Here is a 20,066-nt window from a genome sequence, read left to right on the forward strand (position 1 = left end):
CCACTCCGCTGATCCTCAATACTGGGGCCCTACGAGGGTGTGTGCTCAACTCCCTCCTGTTCACCCATGACTGCGTGGCCAAGCACGCCTCCAACACAATCATTAAGTTTGCAGATGACACAACAGTAGTAGGCTTGATTACCAACGATAACGAGACTACAGGGAGGAGGTGAGGGATCTGGGAGTGTGATGCCAGGAAAACAACCTTTCACTCAATTTCAACGAAACAAAGAAGATGATTGTGGACTTCGGGAAAAAGCAGAGAGTGCAGCCCCCATCTACATCGACGGAGCCGCAGTGGAGAAGGTGGAAAGCTTCAAGTTCCTTGGTGTACACATCACTGACAAACTGAAATGGACCACCCACACAGACAGTGTGGTGAAGAAGGCGCAACAGAGCCTCTTCAATCTCAGGAGGCTAAAGAAATTTGTCTTGTCACCTAAAACCCTCACATATTTTTACAGATGCACAATTAAAAGCATATTGTTGGGCTGGTATGGCAACCAACCCATTACTGGGGGCAAACTACCTGCCCTCCAGGCCACCTACAGCACCCGATATCACAGGAAGGCCTGTTCCTTTTTATGAACAGATTTTAACATTTGATTTTGCTAAAACGCTTTCAGTTCCACTATATTTAACATCCCTTTTCAGCCTTAAAAAAGGCAATAGTATTGCACACACAGTGCACCATTTGTCAGAGCACCAATATATTTTAGAAATATTGCATTTTCTCTAACAAATTGAACAAACTCTAAGCTATTCTGTTTAGGACATATACAAAGCCTGGAAAGTGTATAACCACATACAAATACATCATGATGCATTTTCTCATACAAATGTTCAAAAGTGACATGAAATGAAACAGTAATTAAATGCATTTAAACAGTTAGAAATGTGTAAACAACTATCTGTAGAAATATACAGTACATTATTTACAGTTATAAGCATACAACACTTTTCACCATCCCGTATTAATGAGGTCTGGTCATTAATTTGGTAATTTGGTCATGTGTGTGACTTAATGGAAAGGAAGAGACCTTACACCTATTAATATGTGTATACTCTATGTGTACTAGAAAGTGTATCCTCACTAAGTTGTACACATTTAAACACTTAAACAGGGTCAGAACACAGACACACACACACACACACACACACACACACACACACACACACACACACACACACACACACACACACACACACACACACACACACACACACACACACACACACACACACACACACACACACACACACACACACACACACACACACACACACACACAGAACCCATGTGGAGTATCACTGTGGTTGGCCCAGGGGTGTGACTACAGGCCATAGCATGTCAGGTAGAGGCCCCTTGGGCTCCCCAGCTCCCCCAGCCTGACTGGCCCAGTTAAAGTCCACTCCGTTCCTCTTCAGGGCAGCCAAGTGCTTAACGTCCAGTGTGGTGAAGGTGGTGAACTGGACCTGATTCCTCTTGCTGGTGGGGGAGTGGAGTGGATCGCTGCGGGTTGGCTTGGCTAGGAGGGTGGCTGAACCCTGAGCCATGGGGTCCAGGGTGGGAACCTGCTGGGAGCTGCTCCTCCTACCCAAGGTGGCAGTCCTCTCTGGGATAGCACTCATACTCAGGCTGCTCTCCAGAGCCCTGTGGCTATCTGTGGAGCATTGTCTCTGCAGGCTGCAGTGGGACTCAATAGAGCCGTGGTTCTCCCGTATGATGGTGGAGACCTGGGGTGGGTTGTCCGGCGCTGGCCCTGTGCTGGTCCCCAGCCACACCCAGTCGTGCCTGTGCTCCTTGGGGCCGTTGGGGTCTGGGTTGCCCTGGGCGGGGGTCTTGTTGATCCGGAAGCAGAGATTATAGGAGGCGCAGTTGAGAAAGAAGGCCAGGATAGCAAGGACAGAGACTCCCACCAGCGCAAAGATGCCTATCTCCAGGTCTGACATGGCTTTGAACGTCTTCACCAGGTCACTCTCCACCATCTGGGGCGGCTTGGGCTGCTCTTTCTGGGGTGGTGCCTCTGCTTTGGGCATCTCTTTCTTCTGGTTGGGGTTTTCCACCACGTTCCGCCAGTCTCTCCTCAGCTCCTGTCCTCTGCCCAGGCTTCTGTCCCTGCCAGGTCTGCCAGATACCTGAGGTTTGTCCGTGCCAGGTTTTCCCCTGGTGGTGGTACTACTGTCAGTGTTGGTGGTGGTGCTGCTGATGCCCTCTCTGATGGTAGAAATGCCACCTCCAGCAACTTGCTGATCCCTGGCTGTTGACGTGGTGACATCAGTTACAGTGCTGTCCTGGCTGTCTGGCACGGTGCTCCTGAACGAGCGTCTGTCTCCGTCCCCCTCGATCAGAGCCCGTGGTGAGGTCACAACTGGCGTGAGTTCCTGTGGTGATGTCACGACTGGCTCAGGCTCTACCTCTGACTCTGAACCTTCACCGCCATAGCCAGTAGCACCACGACCAGTGACCCCTCCGTCCATCCTGCTGCCTTTCTGGAAAGTGACCCTAAGAAGCCCATTGCCCACCACCAGCTTGCTCTTCCTCTTAGACTTCTGGCACTCCTCACAGATCCTCAGCTCAGCTTTCACCAGCACCCCCTGACCCTCACCCTCCGCCACCACAAATGCTGACTGGGGGGTCCGGCGCACGGTTGCCACACTCTTGTCCCCGGAGGTCACAGTCAGGGAGTAGACGCTGCGGTCAAAGAGGTCCAGAGGGGTCACTGAGCCGTCACTGAACTGGATCCAGCAGCTGACCATTGCCTCCTAAACACGGAAATAACACAGAGACAGGATAAGGAGAGGGCTTGGAATTCTCTAAAATAGGTGAAAATACATTCAGGAAATCAATATTCTCTCCATGTGCAGAGGGTCAGACATACAGAACATCAATTAATTTCCAAATATTCCCTCTCATAAATAGATGTGTTAATGCATAAGAGTAGGTGGTAAAGCAGGAGCTGATAGGATTTAGCATATTTCTACAGGATTCTCATGCAACCCAATGATTCACAATTACACAGTTATTTCAATTCCTGCATTAGCGTTTTGTCCATTGGGTTGACATGATAGCTAATCCCTAATTTTGTCGGTATCTATGAATTGCCTCTGTTAATCTCACTATAATTAGCTTGGGGGCTATTGTATCACAGACCACAGTCCTATCACATCATGGTGTGAAACTCAATTTAACCACAGGGGATCAATATCAGTATAGATGGAGAATACAAACCATTAGCACTAGCTACCAGAGGGTGCAATGTAAATGAATTACTCCCACCACAGTCAGTCCAATAGAACCATAGAGCTGTTAGCTGATAATGAACGATTGAAGCCAGAGGCATGGCCTATATTCTGAGGTGAAATACATTTGCATAGCTTGGAATTGTACTGTACATGACCCATCATAGAAACAAATGGGCATGTGCACTAACCCCGTTCTAATAGGTTGAGTATTGACTGGGTCAAATTAGCGATTGGCCAGGCCCCTGGCAGCACATGGCTGTCATAGTGCTGGTTATAGAGTATGGACTACTGCCTAATGGTATCCCCACTCACAGTTTGGGAAGTGTTTTTGAATGGGCATGCTGCCACGGCTAATGTGTGAGCTGTTAAACTGCGTCCATGCACTCTGTCTGGCTCACAGCGTGGCCACAGTACTACAGTCCTGAGCTGTGGACACTATTTACTCACACACACAGGAATCGCAGGGACAAACCACATGCTGCTAGGCTAGCAGGTTACTGTTATTCACTGTGAAATGTATTATTTTCTTGCTAAATATCTGTGAAGAGCTTTGAGGGTACAGGTTTTCCACGATTGCTAATCATTCCCCCCTCAGCTTCAGAATGGCACAATGTGAAGTTGGGGCTTGTTCTCCGGATGTACTTTATTTTGTATAATAGTTTTGAATCAGGTTTGATATTACATAATTTGTCTATTTACCTCTTTGGGTCTCTGCATGACTTCCTGTATTGTAGCCGTGGCAATGATGGCCATATTGCTCCCTGGGCTGAGCTGGAGAGACAGAGAAAGGCCAGAGACCAGCTGCACTCCCAGCTCTGTCACACTCACTTTGTCTTCCAGAACCCTGACCATCCGCTCAGCCAGGATCGAGTCAGACAGAGGAGACATCACCTACAACATTATACACACACATTAGAATACACACAAACAAATACACACATGCACACACACAAACAAACACACACATGCACACACACAAACATACACACATTACCTGTAGAGTGGTGGTCCCTGCAGCGCGTCCCTGCAGTACTGTCCCAGCATGTAGTCTGGCTATAGATTGGTCTCCCACCCTGAGAGAGTAGCGCACCAGCCTGGTGACATCCACCTGCCAGTCTGGCCCCAGGAAAGTCTCCAGAGACCCCCCCAATCCCCCTACCATGGGGTCTGGAGATGGGTCCGACGGCTCGGCCACAAAGGGTGTGAGCACCCTGACCACGGTGTGTTGGTACTGTAGCATGCAGCCTCTGCTCTTCCTTATCTCCTCCTCTTCCTCACTGTCCCAGCTGGTCCTGAGGAAACAACACTTAATTGTATACTCTTACGAGTAAACTGCCAGCTGGAAGACGTTCAAGAAAAATCTGAGTGTTGAATGGGTTTGGGTAGCTATCTCTGACACCAACCATAGCCATGCAAACATACAGTGTAGCTCCAGAGAAAACAACAACACCCTACACAATCCATCCATCCACCTCAGTGTATTGAGTAAGAACCAGGCAGCGGTAAGACGCTCAGTATTGAGTGAGACCCTACTGACCTGTTTTCTGAGAGCAAGTCTATGTCCCTTCTACGGGGAATAACACACTAATGTAACTAACAGTGATGTGATGATAGATTATTATTATAGAGTTGTCATGACGTTGACCTGGGGGGTAGGTGTATGACAGTCATAAATACCTCTTTCCCCCTTTTTCCTCTCTCTACTCTACTGAGGTTACATTTGCAAAACCCTTGGTTAACATAGAGATTCTGGGAACATCAGTAGGTGGGGGGAAATTAACTATATTCTGGTAATCCGAACAATTGAACATATGCGGTGGTACTTAATGAATATGATGTCAGTTCGGTTGTCATCTGAGACATTCTCATCAATGATAAGATGACATAAACTCTACAGTGGAAAGTCTGTATCCGAGTTATCGGATTCACATGGAATTGTTGTTCAATTTAAATGTTTGAATATTAAATTATTTGTGATGGGATGAAATGTGATTTTAGCTTCTAAAATGTGTGATGTAGGTTCATAAGATAGGGCTGCTCACTCAGTAGCCCGCCCATGTGAAGAGACAGAAGTTGTAAACTATGAAACACACCCCTTTTCTCCCTTCCTATATAAAGCCTTGACGACAACATAACTTCCTGTTCCGGGGATGAAGGACGACGGTCTTATGTCAGAATGGTTCAGATAATAACTACAGAACGAAGCCAACATCAGCGTGAGCTTTGGTTGTGAATGGTATGAACTTTGAAGTTGTATTCACTACAGAAGTGATACCTCCTAGCCGTTGAGTTAGCAACCCCTGCTGCAAATGCAGGTTAGGAAGGAACAGACAGAGTACCCCGTCTACCACACAACGACGTTACTACAACGTATACAATTGACCACAAGAGACATTCTTTAAAGGACAAAGGACTCGGTTTGGCAACACGACCTTCCCATCTACCACCAACCTACTGAAGCGCAGCTCAGAGTAAATATTTATTGCATTTTCCTTTTCCAAATGGGCGGTAATTTAGAATGCATATGATACTGTATTTACGATAGCACAGCTTCACCTTTTGTTCCTCAGTCTTCCCGCTCCTTCACTCAATCCAGACCCTTTTCTTTTGTGTAACAAGCTGTCATATCTGTTCCGCCCGCTAGGGACGTTTTCCTTTATGACGTAATTTGTAATCAAGTTATGATTAATTGTGTGTATGTGTAAGTCTGTGTGATCAGTTAGGTATTTAGTAAATAAATAGTTAAACCCAATTTTGTATTGCTGATTCAACTTGTTAGCCAGGGTTTGTGCAGATAAAATAATTTACAACTTTCAGATGAGACTGAATTAAGATGGCGATTGATATTGACTGCTAGTGATGTAAAATATTACTCGGTCTTTAAGAGTTTATTCGGAAGATAACAGCTCTATAAATATTATTTTGTGGTGTCCAGCTCTCTAGTTAATTACATTTACACGATGAGCTCAATCAGGTGATATTCATTACGGATAAATTATTTTATAGAATAGCATGTCATATCACTTAATCCGGCATAGCCAAAGACACGAGAGAGTACAGCAACATGCATTAGTCAAGGCTGATAAACTGGAAGATTTATATTCCCTACCCTCTCTCTCATAGTACCTACTGTATTATTGGAATCATCTATCTGTCTGAACAGCACAGCTCCAGTCTATGAGGCTTCTAAACAAACCCGCTTTAGGACTCCTACTTAGATTTGTCAAATAATGGTTTTGGATTTCATCCTTTGTCACTATGCAGTGGGTCACTGCTAGTGGCTCTTGTGATGATTTGTTATTAAGTTTTGTGCGAATAAACTGTCAATCAGATCCTTCTTTGAATCCTTCATGAATGCCAAACTCCAGCCTTGCTACAGCAGGTCTTGGCATCAGCTCTCTAATCAGCTCTCTCTGTGGATTTCTAAATAGTATTGACAAAGGCTTACATTGGTATGTGGCCAACATTGGTATGTGGAGAGTTGTTATTAAAAGCAAAACCATACCTCTTGGTGCCGGCGGCCACGGGGACTCTCCAGCCCTTGATCTGGCTGAGTTCGGGGTTGGCTATGTCGATAAGCAGGGGGAGGCGGGGCATCCACACACTCATCTCCAGTTGGGCACTCAGGTAGCTGTAAGTGAAGTTGAGCACCATCCTCATCCTCCCCCTCGTCTCCTTCCCATTAACAAACACATAGTCACAACGATCCGACACCTGGGGGGACACAGGGGGATGCTGAGCTATTAAATAACACATCCTCTTCATGAGGAGTTATGTGACGTGGATAGCAAGCTGAAGTCTACTTGCCCATAATGTACTAGCCCCATTCATTTCTTTGTCATTTGAGGTCCCTGTGCCCATTGTCACATAGGCTTCGGTTAGATTCATTTTGGGCCGCCGAGTATCCACATTACAGTTAGATTCAATCTGGGCCGCCGAGTATCCACATTACAGTTAGATTCAATCTAGGCCGCCGAGTATCCACATTACAGTTAGATTCAATCTGGACCGCCGAGTATCCACATTACAGTTAGATTCAATCTGGACCGCCGAGTATCCACATTACAGTTAGATTCAATCTGGGCCGCCGAGTATCCACATTACAGTTAGATTCAATCTGGACCGCCGAGTATCCACATTACAGTTAGATTCAATCTGGACCGCCGAGTATCCACATTACAGTTAGATTCAATCTGGACCGCCGAGTATCCACATTACAGTTAGATTCAATCTGGACTGCCGAGTATCCACATTACAGTTAGATTCAATCTGGACCGCCGAGTATCCACATTACAGTTAGATTCAATCTGGACCGCCGAGTATCCACATTACAGTTAGATTCAATCTGGACCGCCGAGTATCCACATTACAGTTAGATTCAATCTGGACAGCCGAGTATCCACATTACAGTTAGATTCAATCTGGACCGCCGAGTATCCACATTACAGTTAGATTCAATCTGGACCGCCGAGTATCCACATTACAGTTAGATTCAATCTGGGCCGCCGAGTATCCACATTACAGTTAGATTCAATCTGGGCCGCCGAGTATCCACATTACAGTTAGATTCAATCTGGACCACCGAGTATCCACATTACAGTTAGATTCAATCTGGGCCGCCGAGTATCCACATTACAGTTAGATTCAATCTGGGCCGTCGAGTATCCACATTACAGTTAGATTCAATCTGGACCGCCGAGTATCCACATTACAGTTAGATTCAATCTGGGCCGCCGAGTATCCACATTACAGTTAGATTCAATCTGGACCGCCGAGTATCCACATTACAGTTAGATTCAATCTGGACCGCCGAGTATCCACATTACAGTTAGATTCAATCTGTGCCGTCGAGTATCCACATTACAGTTAGATTCAATCTGGGCCGCCGAGTATCCACATTACAGTTAGATTCAATCTGGACCGCCGAGTATCCACATTACAGTTAGATTCAATCTGGGCCGCCGAGTATCCACATTACAGTTAGATTCAATCTGGACCGCCGAGTATCCACATTACAGTTAGATTCAATCTGTGCCGTCGAGTATCCACATTACAGTTAGATTCAATCTGGGCCGCCGAGTATCCACATTACAGATAGATTCAATCTGGGCCGCCGAGTATCCACATTACAGTTAGATTCAATCTGGACCGCCGAGTATCCACATTACAGTTAGATTCAATCTGGGCCGCCAGTTAGTATCCACATTACAGTTAGATTCAATCTGGGCCGCCGAGTATCCACATTACAGTTAGATTCAATCTGGACTGCCGAGTATCCACATTACAGTTAGATTCAATCTGGGCCGCCGAGTATCCACATTACAGTTAGATTCAATCTGGGCTGCCGAGTATCCACATTACAGTTAGATTCAATCTGGGCCGCCGAGTATCCACAATTGGGCAGTATACATTACAGTTAGATTCAATCTGGGCCGCCGAGTATCCACATTACAGTTAGATTCAATCTGGGCCGCCGAGTATCCACATTACAGTTAGATTCAATCTGGGCCGCCGAGTATCCACATTACAGTTAGATTCAATCTGGACCGCCGAGTATCCACATTACAGTTAGATTCAATCTGGGCCGCCGAGTATCCACATTACAGTTAGATTCAATCTGGGCCGCCGAGTATCCACATTACAGTTAGATTCAATCTGGGCCGCAAGTATCCACATTACAGTTAGATTCAATCTGGGCCGCCGAGTATCCACATTACAGTTAGATTCAATCTGGGCCGCCGAGTATCCACATTACAGTTAGATTCAATCTGGGCCGCCGAGTATCCACATTACAGTTAGATTCAATCTGGGCCGCCGAGTATCCACATTACAGTTAGATTCAATCTGGGCCGCCGAGTATCCACATTACAGTTAGATTCAATCTGGGCCGCCGAGTATCCACATTACAGTTAGATTCAATCTGGTTAGATTCAATCTGGACCGCCGAGTATCCACATTACAGTTAGATTCAATCTGGACTGCCGAGTATCCACATTACAGTTAGATTCAATCTGGGCCGCCGAGTATCCACATTACAGTTAGATTCAATCTGGACTGCCGAGTATCCACATTACAGTTAGATTCAATCTGGGCCGCCGAGTATCCACATTACAGTTAGATTCAATCTGGGCCGCCGAGTATCCACATTACAGTTAGATTCAATCTGGGCCGTCGAGTATCCACATTACAGTTAGATTCAATCTGGACCGCCGAGTATCCACATTAGTTAGATTCAATCTGGACCGCAAAGTATCCACATTACAGTTAGATTCAATCTGGGCCGCCGAGTATCCACATTACAGTTAGATTCAATCTGGGCCGTCGAGTATCCACATTACAGTTAGATTCAATCTGGAGTATCCACATTACAGTTAGATTCAATCTGGACCGCCGAGTATCCACATTACAGTTAGATTCAATCTGGGCCGCCGAGTATCCACATTACAGTTAGATTCAATCTGGGCCGCCGAGTATCCACATTACAGTTAGATTCAATCTGGGCCGCCGAGTATCCACATTACAGTTAGATTCAATCTGGGCCGCCGAGTATCCACATTACAGTTAGATTCAATCTGGGCCGCCGAGTATCCACATTACAGTTAGATTCAATCTGGGCCGCCGAGTATCCACATTACAGTTAGATTCAATCTGGGTTAGATTCAATCTGGGCGAGTATCCACATTACAGTTAGATTCAATCTGGGCCGTCCGAGTATCCACATTACAGTTAGATTCAATCTGGGCCACATTACAGTTAGATTCAATCTGAGTATCCACATTACAGTTAGATTCAATCTGGGCCGCCGAGTATCCACATTACAGTTAGATTCAATCTGGGCCGCCGAGTATCCACATTACAGTTAGATTCAATCTGGGCCGCCGAGTATCCACATTACAGTTAGATTCAATCTGGGCCGCAGTTAGTATCCACATTACAGTTAGATTCAATCTGGGCCGCCGAGTATCCACATTACAGTTAGATTCAATCTGGGCCGCCGAGTATCCACATTACAGTTAGATTCAATCTGGGCCGCATCCACATTACAGTTAGATTCAATCTGGGCCGCAGTATCCACATTACATTAGATCTGGGCCGCCGAGTATCCACATTACAGTTAGATTCAATCTGGGCCGCCGAGTATCCACATTACAGTTAGATTCAATCTGGACCGCCGAGTATCCACATTACAGTTAGATTCAATCTGGGCCGCCGAGTATCCACATTACAGTTAGATTCAATCTGGGCCGCCGAGTATCCACATTACAGTTAGATTCAATCTGGGCCGCCGAGTATCCACATTACAGTTAGATTCAATCTGGGCCGCCGAGTATCCACATTACAGTTAGATTCAATCTGGGCCGCCGAGTATCCACATTACAGTTAGATTCAATCTGGACCGCCGAGTATCCACATTACAGTTAGATTCAATCTGGGCCGCCGAGTATCCACATTACAGTTAGATTCAATCTGGACCGCCGAGTATCCACATTACAGTTAGATTCAATCTGGGCCGCCGAGTATCCACATTACAGTTAGATTCAATCTGGGCCGCCGAGTATCCACATTACAGTTAGATTCAATCTGGACCGCCGAGTATCCACATTACAGTTAGATTCAATCTGGGCCGCCGAGTATCCACATTACAGTTAGATTCAATCTGGGCCGCCGAGTATCCACATTACAGTTAGATTCAATCTGGGCCGCCGAGTATCCACATTACAGTTAGATTCAATCTGGGCCGCCGAGTATCCACATTACAGTTAGATTCAATCTGGGCCGCCGAGTATCCACATTACAGTTAGATTCAATCTGGGCCGCCGAGTATCCACATTACAGTTAGATTCAATCTGGGCAGTATCCACATTACAGTTAGATTCAATCTGGACCGCCGAGTATCCACATTACAGTTAGATTCAATCTGGGCCGCCGAGTATCCACATTACAGTTAGATTCAATCTGGGCCGCCGAGTATCCACATTACAGTTAGATTCAATCTGGGCCGCCGAGTATCCACATTACAGTTAGATTCAATCTGGGCCGCCGAGTATCCACATTACAGTTAGATTCAATCTGGGCCGCCGAGTATCCACATTACAGTTAGATTCAATCTGGGCCGCCGAGTATCCACATTACAGTTAGATTCAATCTGGGCCGCCGAGTATCCACATTACAGTTAGATTCAATCTGGGCCGCCGAGTATCCACATTACAGTTAGATTCAATCTGGGCCGCCGAGTATCCACATTACAGTTAGATTCAATCTGGGCCGTGAGTATCCACATTACAGTTAGATTCAATCTGGGCCGCCGAGTATCCACATTACAGTTAGATTCAATCTGGGCCGCCGAGTATCCACATTACAGTTAGATTCAATCTGGGCCGCCGAGTATCCACATTACAGTTAGATTCAATCTGGGCCCACATTAGTATCCACATTACAGTTAGATTCAATCTGGACCGTCGAGTATCCACATTACAGTTAGATTCAATCTGGGCCGCCGAGTATCCACATTACAGTTAGATTCAATCTGGACCGCCGAGTATCCACATTACAGTTAGATTCAATCTGGGCCGCCGAGTATCCACATTACAGTTAGATTCAATCTGGGCCGCCGAGTATCCACATTACAGTTAGATTCAATCTGGGCCGCCGAGTATCCACATTACAGTTAGATTCAATCTGGGCCGCCGAGTATCCACATTACAGTTAGATTCAATCTGGACCGCCACATTACAGTTAGAGTATCCACATTACAGTTAGATTCAATCTGGGCCGCCGAGTATCCACATTACAGTTAGATTCAATCTGGACCGCCGAGTATCCACATTACAGTTAGATTCAATCTGGATTCAATCTGGGCCGAGTATCCACATTACAGTTAGATTCAATCTGGGCCGCCGAGTATCCACATTACAGTTAGATTCAATCTGGGCCGCCGAGTATCCACATTACAGTTAGATTCAATCTGGATTCAATCTGGACCGAGTATCCACATTACAGTTAGATTCAATCTGGGCCGCCGAGTATCCACATTACAGTTAGATTCAATCTGGACCCGCCGAGTATCCACATTACAGTTAGATTCAATCTGGGCCGCCGAGTATCCACATTACAGTTAGATTCAATCTGGGCCGCCGAGTATCCACATTACAGTTAGATTCAATCTGGGCCCGCCGAGTATCCACATTACAGTTAGATTCAATCTGGACCGCCGAGTATCCACATTACAGTTAGATTCAATCTGGACAGTTAGATTCAATCTGGGCCGAGTATCCACATTACAGTTAGATTCAATCTGGGCCGCCGAGTATCCACATTACAGTTAGATTCAATCTGGGCCGCCGAGTATCCACATTACAGTTAGATTCAATCTGGGCCGCCGAGTATCCACATTACAGTTAGATTCAATCTGGACCGCCGAGTATCCACATTACAGTTAGATTCAATCTGGGCCGCCGAGTATCCACATTACAGTTAGATTCAATCTGGGCCGCCGAGTATCCACATTACAGTTAGATTCAATCTGGGCCGCCGAGTATCCACATTACAGTTAGATTCAATCTGGGCCGCCGAGTATCCACATTACAGTTAGATTCAATCTGGGCCGCCGAGTATCCACATTACAGTTAGATTCAATCTGGACCGCCGAGTATCCACATTACAGTTAGATTCAATCTGGGCCGCCGAGTATCCACATTACAGTTAGATTCAATCTGGGCCGCCGAGTATCCACATTACAGTTAGATTCAATCTGGGCCGCCGAGTATCCACATTACAGTTAGATTCAATCTGGGCCGCCGAGTATCCACATTACAGTTAGATTCAATCTGGGCCGTCGAGTATCCACATTACAGTTAGATTCAATCTGGACCGCCGAGTATCCACATTACAGTTAGATTCAATCTGGACCTGCCCGAGTATCCACATTACAGTTAGATTCAATCTGGACCGCCGAGTATCCACATTACAGTTAGATTCAATCTGGACCGCCGAGTATCCACATTACAGTTAGATTCAATCTGGGCCGCCGAGTATCCACATTACAGTTAGATTCAATCTGGGCCGCCGAGTATCCACATTACAGTTAGATTCAATCTGGGCCGCCGAGTATCCACATTACAGTTAGATTCAATCTGGGCCGCCGAGTATCCACATTACAGTTAGATTCAATCTGGGCCGCCGAGTATCCACATTACAGTTAGATTCAATCTGGACCGTCGAGTATCCACATTACAGTTAGATTCAATCTGGGCCGCCGAGTATCCACATTACAGTTAGATTCAATCTGGGCCGCCGAGTATCCACATTACAGTTAGATTCAATCTGGGCCGCCGAGTATCCACATTACAGTTAGATTCAATCTGGGCCGCCGAGTATCCACATTACAGTTAGATTCAATCTGGGCCGCCGAGTATCCACATTACAGTTAGATTCAATCTGGGTATCCACATTACAGTTAGATTCAATCTGGGCCGCCGAGTATCCACATTACAGTTAGATTCAATCTGGGCCGCCGAGTATCCACATTACAGTTAGATTCAATCTGGGCCGCCGAGTATCCACATTACAGTTAGATTCAATCTGGACCGCCGAGTATCCACATTACAGTTAGATTCAATCTGGGCCGCCGAGTATCCACATTACAGTTAGATTCAATCTGGGCCGCCACGAGTATCCACATTACAGTTAGATTCAATCTGGGCCGCCGAGTATCCACATTACAGTTAGATTCAATCTGGACCGCCGAGTATCCACATTACAGTTAGATTCAATCTGGGCCGCCGAGTATCCACATTACAGTTAGATTCAATCTGGACCGCCGAGTATCCACATTACAGTTAGATTCAATCTGGGCCGTCCACATTACAGAGTATCCACATTACAGTTAGATTCAATCTGGGCCGCCGAGTATCCACATTACAGTTAGATTCAATCTGGGCCGCCGAGTATCCACATTACAGTTAGATTCAATCTGGGCCGTCGAGTATCCACATTACAGTTAGATTCAATCTGGGCCGCCGAGTATCCACATTACAGTTAGATTCAATCTGGACCGCCGAGTATCCACATTACAGTTAGATTCAATCTGGGCCGTCGAGTATCCACATTACAGTTAGATTCAATCTGGGCCGCCGAGTATCCACATTACAGTTAGATTCAATCTGGGCCGCCGAGTATCCACATTACAGTTAGATTCAATCTGGGCCGCCGAGTATCCACATTACAGTTAGATTCAATCTGGATTCCGCCGAGTATCCACATTACAGTTAGATTCAATCTGGACCGCCGAGTATCCACATTACAGTTAGATTCAATCTGGACCGCCGAGTATCCACATTACAGTTAGATTCAATCTGGACCGCCGAGTATCCACATTACAGTTAGATTCAATCTGGATTCAATCTGGGCCGCGAGTATCCACATTACAGTTAGATTCAATCTGGGCCGCCGAGTATCCACATTACAGTTAGATTCAATCTGGGCCGTCGAGTATCCACATTACAGTTAGATTCAATCTGGGCCGCCGAGTATCCACATTACAGTTAGATTCAATCTGGGCCGCCGAGTATCCACATTACAGTTAGATTCAATCTGGGCCGCCGAGTATCCACATTACAGTTAGATTCAATCTGGACCGCCGAGTATCCACATTACAGTTAGATTCAATCTGGGCCGCCGAGTATCCACATTACAGTTAGATTCAATCTGGACCTGGGCCGAGTATCCACATTACAGTTAGATTCAATCTGGGCCGCCGAGTATCCACATTACAGTTAGATTCAATCTGGGCCGCCGAGTATCCACATTACAGTTAGATTCAATCTGGGCCGCCGAGTATCCACATTACAGTTAGATTCAATCTGGGCCGCCGTATCCACATTACAGTTAGATTCAATCTGGGCCGCCGAGTATCCACATTACAGTTAGATTCAATCTGGGCCCACATTACAGTTAGATTCAATCTGAGTATCCACATTACAGTTAGATTCAATCTGGGCCGCCGAGTATCCACATTACAGTTAGATTCAATCTGGACCGCCGAGTATCCACATTACAGTTAGATTCAATCTGGGCCGCCGAGTATCCACATTACAGTATCCACATTACAGTTAGATTCAATCTGGGCCGCCGAGTATCCACATTACAGTTAGATTCAATCTGGGCCGCCGAGTATCCACATTACAGTTAGATTCATTCTGGGCCGCCGAGTATCCACATTACAGTTAGATTCAATCTGGACCGCCGAGTATCCACATTACAGTTAGATTCAATCTGGGCCGCCGAGTATCCACATTACAGTTAGATTCAATCTGGACCGCCGAGTATCCACATTACAGTTAGATTCAATCTGGACCCGCCGAGTATCCACATTACAGTTAGATTCAATCTGGACCGCCGAGTATCCACATTACAGTTAGATTCAATCTGGACCGCCGAGTATCCACATTACAGTTAGATTCAATCTGGACCGCCGAGTATCCACATTACAGTTAGATTCAATCTGGACCCGCCGAGTATCCACATTACAGTTAGATTCAATCTGGACCCGCCGAGTATCCACATTACAGTTAGATTCAATCTGGGCCCACATTACAGTTAGATTCAATCTGGGCCGCGTATCCACATTACAGTTAGATTCAATCTGGGCCGTCAATCTGGGCCGTATCCACATTACAGTTAGATTCAATCTGGACCCGCCGAGTATCCACATTACAGTTAGATTCAATCTGGACCACATTACAGTTAGATTCAATCTGGGCCCGAGTATCCACATTACAGTTAGATTCAATCTGGACCACCGAGTATCCACATTACAGTTAGATTCAATCTGGACCCGCCGAGTATCCACATTACAGTTAGATTCAATCTGGGCCGCCGAGTATCCACATTACAGTTAGATTCAATCTGGGCCGCCGAGTATCCACATTACAGTTAGATTCAATCTGGACCGCCGAGTATCCACATTACAGTTAGATTCAATCTGGGCCGTCGAGTATCCACATTACAGTTAGATTCAATCTGGACTGCCGAGTATCCACATTACAGTTAGATTCAATCTGGGCCGCCGAGTATCCACATTACAGTTAGATTCAATCTGGGCCGCCGAGTATCCACATTACAGTTAGATTCAATCTGGGCCGCCGAGTATCCACATTACAGTTAGATTCAATCTGGACCGCCGAGTATCCACATTACAGTTAGATTCAATCTGGGCCGTCGAGTATCCACATTACAGTTAGATTCAATCTGGGCCGCCGAGTATCCACATTACAGTTAGATTCAATCTGGGCCGCCGAGTATCCACATTACAGTTAGATTCAATCTGGGCCGCCGAGTATCCACATTACAGTTAGATTCAATCTGGGCCGTCGAGTATCCACATTACAGTTAGATTCAATCTGGACCGCCGAGTATCCACATTACAGTTAGATTCAATCTGGGCCGCCGAGTATCCACATTACAGTTAGATTCAATCTGGGCCGTCGAGTATCCACATTACAGTTAGATTCAATCTGGGCCGTCGAGTATCCACATTACAGTTAGATTCAATCTGGGCCGCCGAGTATCCACATTACAGTTAGATTCAATCTGGACCGCCGAGTATCCACATTACAGTTAGATTCAATCTGGGCCGTCGAGTATCCACATTACAGTTAGATTCAATCTGGGCCGCCGAGTATCCACATTACAGTTAGATTCAATCTGGGCCGCCGAGTATCCACATTACAGTTAGATTCAATCTGGGCCGCCGAGTATCCACATTACAGTTAGATTCAATCTGGACCGCCGAGTATCCACATTACAGTTAGATTCAATCTGGACCGCCGAGTATCCACATTACAGTTAGATTCAATCTGGACCGCCGAGTATCCACATTACAGTTAGATTCAATCTGGGCCGCCCAGTATCCACATTACAGTTAGATTCAATCTGGACCGTCGAGTATCCACATTACAGTTAGATTCAATCTGGGCCAATCTGCCGAGTATCCACATTACAGTTAGATTCAATCTGGACCGCCGAGTATCCACATTACAGTTAGATTCAATCTGGGCCGCCGAGTATCCACATTACAGTTAGATTCAATCTGGGCCGCCGAGTATCCACATTACAGTTAGATTCAATCTGGGCCGCCGAGTATCCACATTACAGTTAGATTCATTCTGGGCCGCCGAGTATCCACATTACAGTTAGATTCAATCTGGACCGCCGAGTATCCACATTACAGTTAGATTCAATCTGGGCCGCCGAGTATCCACATTACAGTTAGATTCAATCTGGACCGCCGAGTATCCACATTACAGTTAGATTCAATCTGGACCCGCCGAGTATCCACATTACAGTTAGATTCAATCTGGACCGCCGAGTATCCACATTACAGTTAGATTCAATCTGGACCGCCGAGTATCCACATTACAGTTAGATTCAATCTGGACCGCCGAGTATCCACATTACAGTTAGATTCAATCTGGACCCGCCGAGTATCCACATTACAGTTAGATTCAATCTGGACCCGCCGAGTATCCACATTACAGTTAGATTCAATCTGGGCCGCCGAGTATCCACATTACAGTTAGATTCAATCTGGGCCGTCGAGTATCCACATTACAGTTAGATTCAATCTGGACCCGCCGAGTATCCACATTACAGTTAGATTCAATCTGGACCCGCCGAGTATCCACATTACAGTTAGATTCAATCTGGACCGCCGAGTATCCACATTACAGTTAGATTCAATCTGGACCCGCCGAGTATCCACATTACAGTTAGATTCAATCTGGACCCGCCGAGTATCCACATTACAGTTAGATTCAATCTGGACCACCGAGTATCCACATTACAGTTAGATTCAATCTGGACCCGCCGAGTATCCACATTACAGTGCGATTCAAATGTTTCCCGCTGGATATGTCGGTTCAATCGGAAATGTCTGTAAAATGTTCAATTGTGCTATAACGAAGATCTTATGCGGTCCGGATTTGATCTAGCCCTCAGCCATCTAAGTTGTATCAATCTAAGTGCTGATAGAGACAGAAGAAAGAAAGAGCATGCAGTTGAACCATCATATTGTATCTGTGTGTATGTGTATCTCCTGCTCTTTATCTAGCTTTTTCAAAAATCGCTCTGTAAATGTTCTCTCTCTCTCTCTGTTTCCCTCTCTCTCTCTCTCTGTCACCCTCTCTCTCTCTGTCTGTCTCTGTCTGTCTCGCCCCCTCGCTGTCTCTTTTCATCTCTCCGTCTCTCTCTCTCTTATTGGAGTAAAGTCCCTATGCCCTTGGCTCCATGAGATCTGCTCTAATAACATGCATTTCACGTGCAAGTATGATTTATATTATGGTCTCTGAATGATTCTGAATATGATAGTCATAAGGATGTTTGTCTTGTTCTCTTGCAACATACAGATACGTAGATATAGAATCTCAATTTGAGCCAGTTTGCTGCAGTAGGAAAATAATCCTGCAGCAACAGGACATGTTAATTGTCATGTGGATTATAATTCATGGACATTTTTGTAGGGGTTGATACATTTTTCGTAAGGGAAAATCAAGTCTGAAATTACAGTGGAAATTATAAACTTCTGCAGCCTTTTTAAACCTCAAATACACTACAAGTTGTAATTGTCCTGCATTGTAGGAAAGTTCTCCTGCAACAAGTTGATCAAATTAAGATCCTACACCTGTAGAGAAAAACATTGATTAAAAACATTGAAACAGGGCTTCCAAAGCTGTACCTTCAGCACGTTCTCGTCAGTGGACCTACAGTTGGTATAGTTGGTGACATCGGTGACAGTGCCATCAGCCTCCACAGCCAGAGTCCTGACTGGGGCAGACACTTTCTTACCAGTCAGAACAGCTGTGTTCATCACATCACTGTCCTACAGGGGACAGACGGGACAGAGTGACTGTGTGAAGCAGGCATTTAACCACACACTCACATTAAAAAATGGGCATTCACATGTAAGCATGCATGCACACAAGAACACACATACACACCCACACACATTTACACAAAGATTGGCATGCACATGTACACACACTCGCAAGAACGCACACACAAATGCACAATCATACAATTACATGAACACGCACTCACCCACTTCCTTGTACAGTTAAGTCTGTGCATATGTTTAACTTGCTTACCTCCTAAACATAAATGGACAAATCAAGGTTGGTCTATGGCTGATAAGTTCTCTCTTATAGCTCTATAACCCCTCTTTGAACATGGGTTTTAAAGTGTTTTCTGACCATGATACTCTCTAATAATATTGGTTCTAATCTAGGAGGCGTGGGGGTTGATACAGTGGCTGATGACTGTATGGCCCAGCTGATGTAGATTTAACTGCAGCTCTTGACAGATGTTGCAGGGCAGCCTGTAAGTCATTCTGAACTCAGCAGCAATAGCTGCTGACCGCAATTCAGAAAGTCACCCAAACTGACTACCAGTAGAATAAAGTTGTATTGTATTGTATTGTATTGTATTGTATTGTATTGTATTGTATTGTATTGTATTGTATTGTACAGATCTACTGTACTGAAGCAATCCCTATGGGATTTGTAGTACCAACACCGCTTTGAAAAGGGGATTAATTCCTGTCATAAGTACACAGGTGCTAAAACCATCTTCTGACAAACAAGATCTATACCTTGTACTTGTACATTAGGAAAAATTGTATAAAGCATTGTGTCTTTGTTATAAAGATGTTTAATTCCTCCCTATGAGGGCTGTTTGATCCTCAATGAACGTCAACTGCATTAACATTGAAGGAGAGTGTGACCTGGGCCAGAACAGCCCTGATGTTATCAAAGCTAGAGGCTAAT

The 20,066-nt window shown here is 45.4% G+C and overlaps 1 protein-coding gene across 1 annotated transcript in view; it reads right to left on the reverse strand.

Moving 5' to 3' along the window:
• Positions 1–731: 731 nt before the first annotated feature.
• Positions 732–20,066, reverse strand: part of LOC118388088 (transmembrane protein 132C-like) — a 47,930-nt gene continuing 28,595 nt past the window's right edge. Inside the window, exons 5-9 of the mRNA XM_035776944.2 lie at positions 18,980–19,123; positions 6,752–6,960; positions 4,241–4,538; positions 3,946–4,137; positions 732–2,766 (exon numbers count right to left, since the gene is read on the reverse strand). Coding sequence (XP_035632837.1) covers positions 1,309–2,766; positions 3,946–4,137; positions 4,241–4,538; positions 6,752–6,960; positions 18,980–19,123 — 2,301 coding nt within the window. The 3' untranslated portion in view covers positions 732–1,308. The remainder of the gene's footprint in view (positions 2,767–3,945; positions 4,138–4,240; positions 4,539–6,751; positions 6,961–18,979; positions 19,124–20,066) is intronic.

Source organism: Oncorhynchus keta, chromosome 13 (assembly GCF_023373465.1).
Source record: "Oncorhynchus keta strain PuntledgeMale-10-30-2019 chromosome 13, Oket_V2, whole genome shotgun sequence".
In the NCBI taxonomy this organism is placed as follows: Eukaryota; Metazoa; Chordata; class Actinopteri; order Salmoniformes; family Salmonidae; genus Oncorhynchus; species Oncorhynchus keta.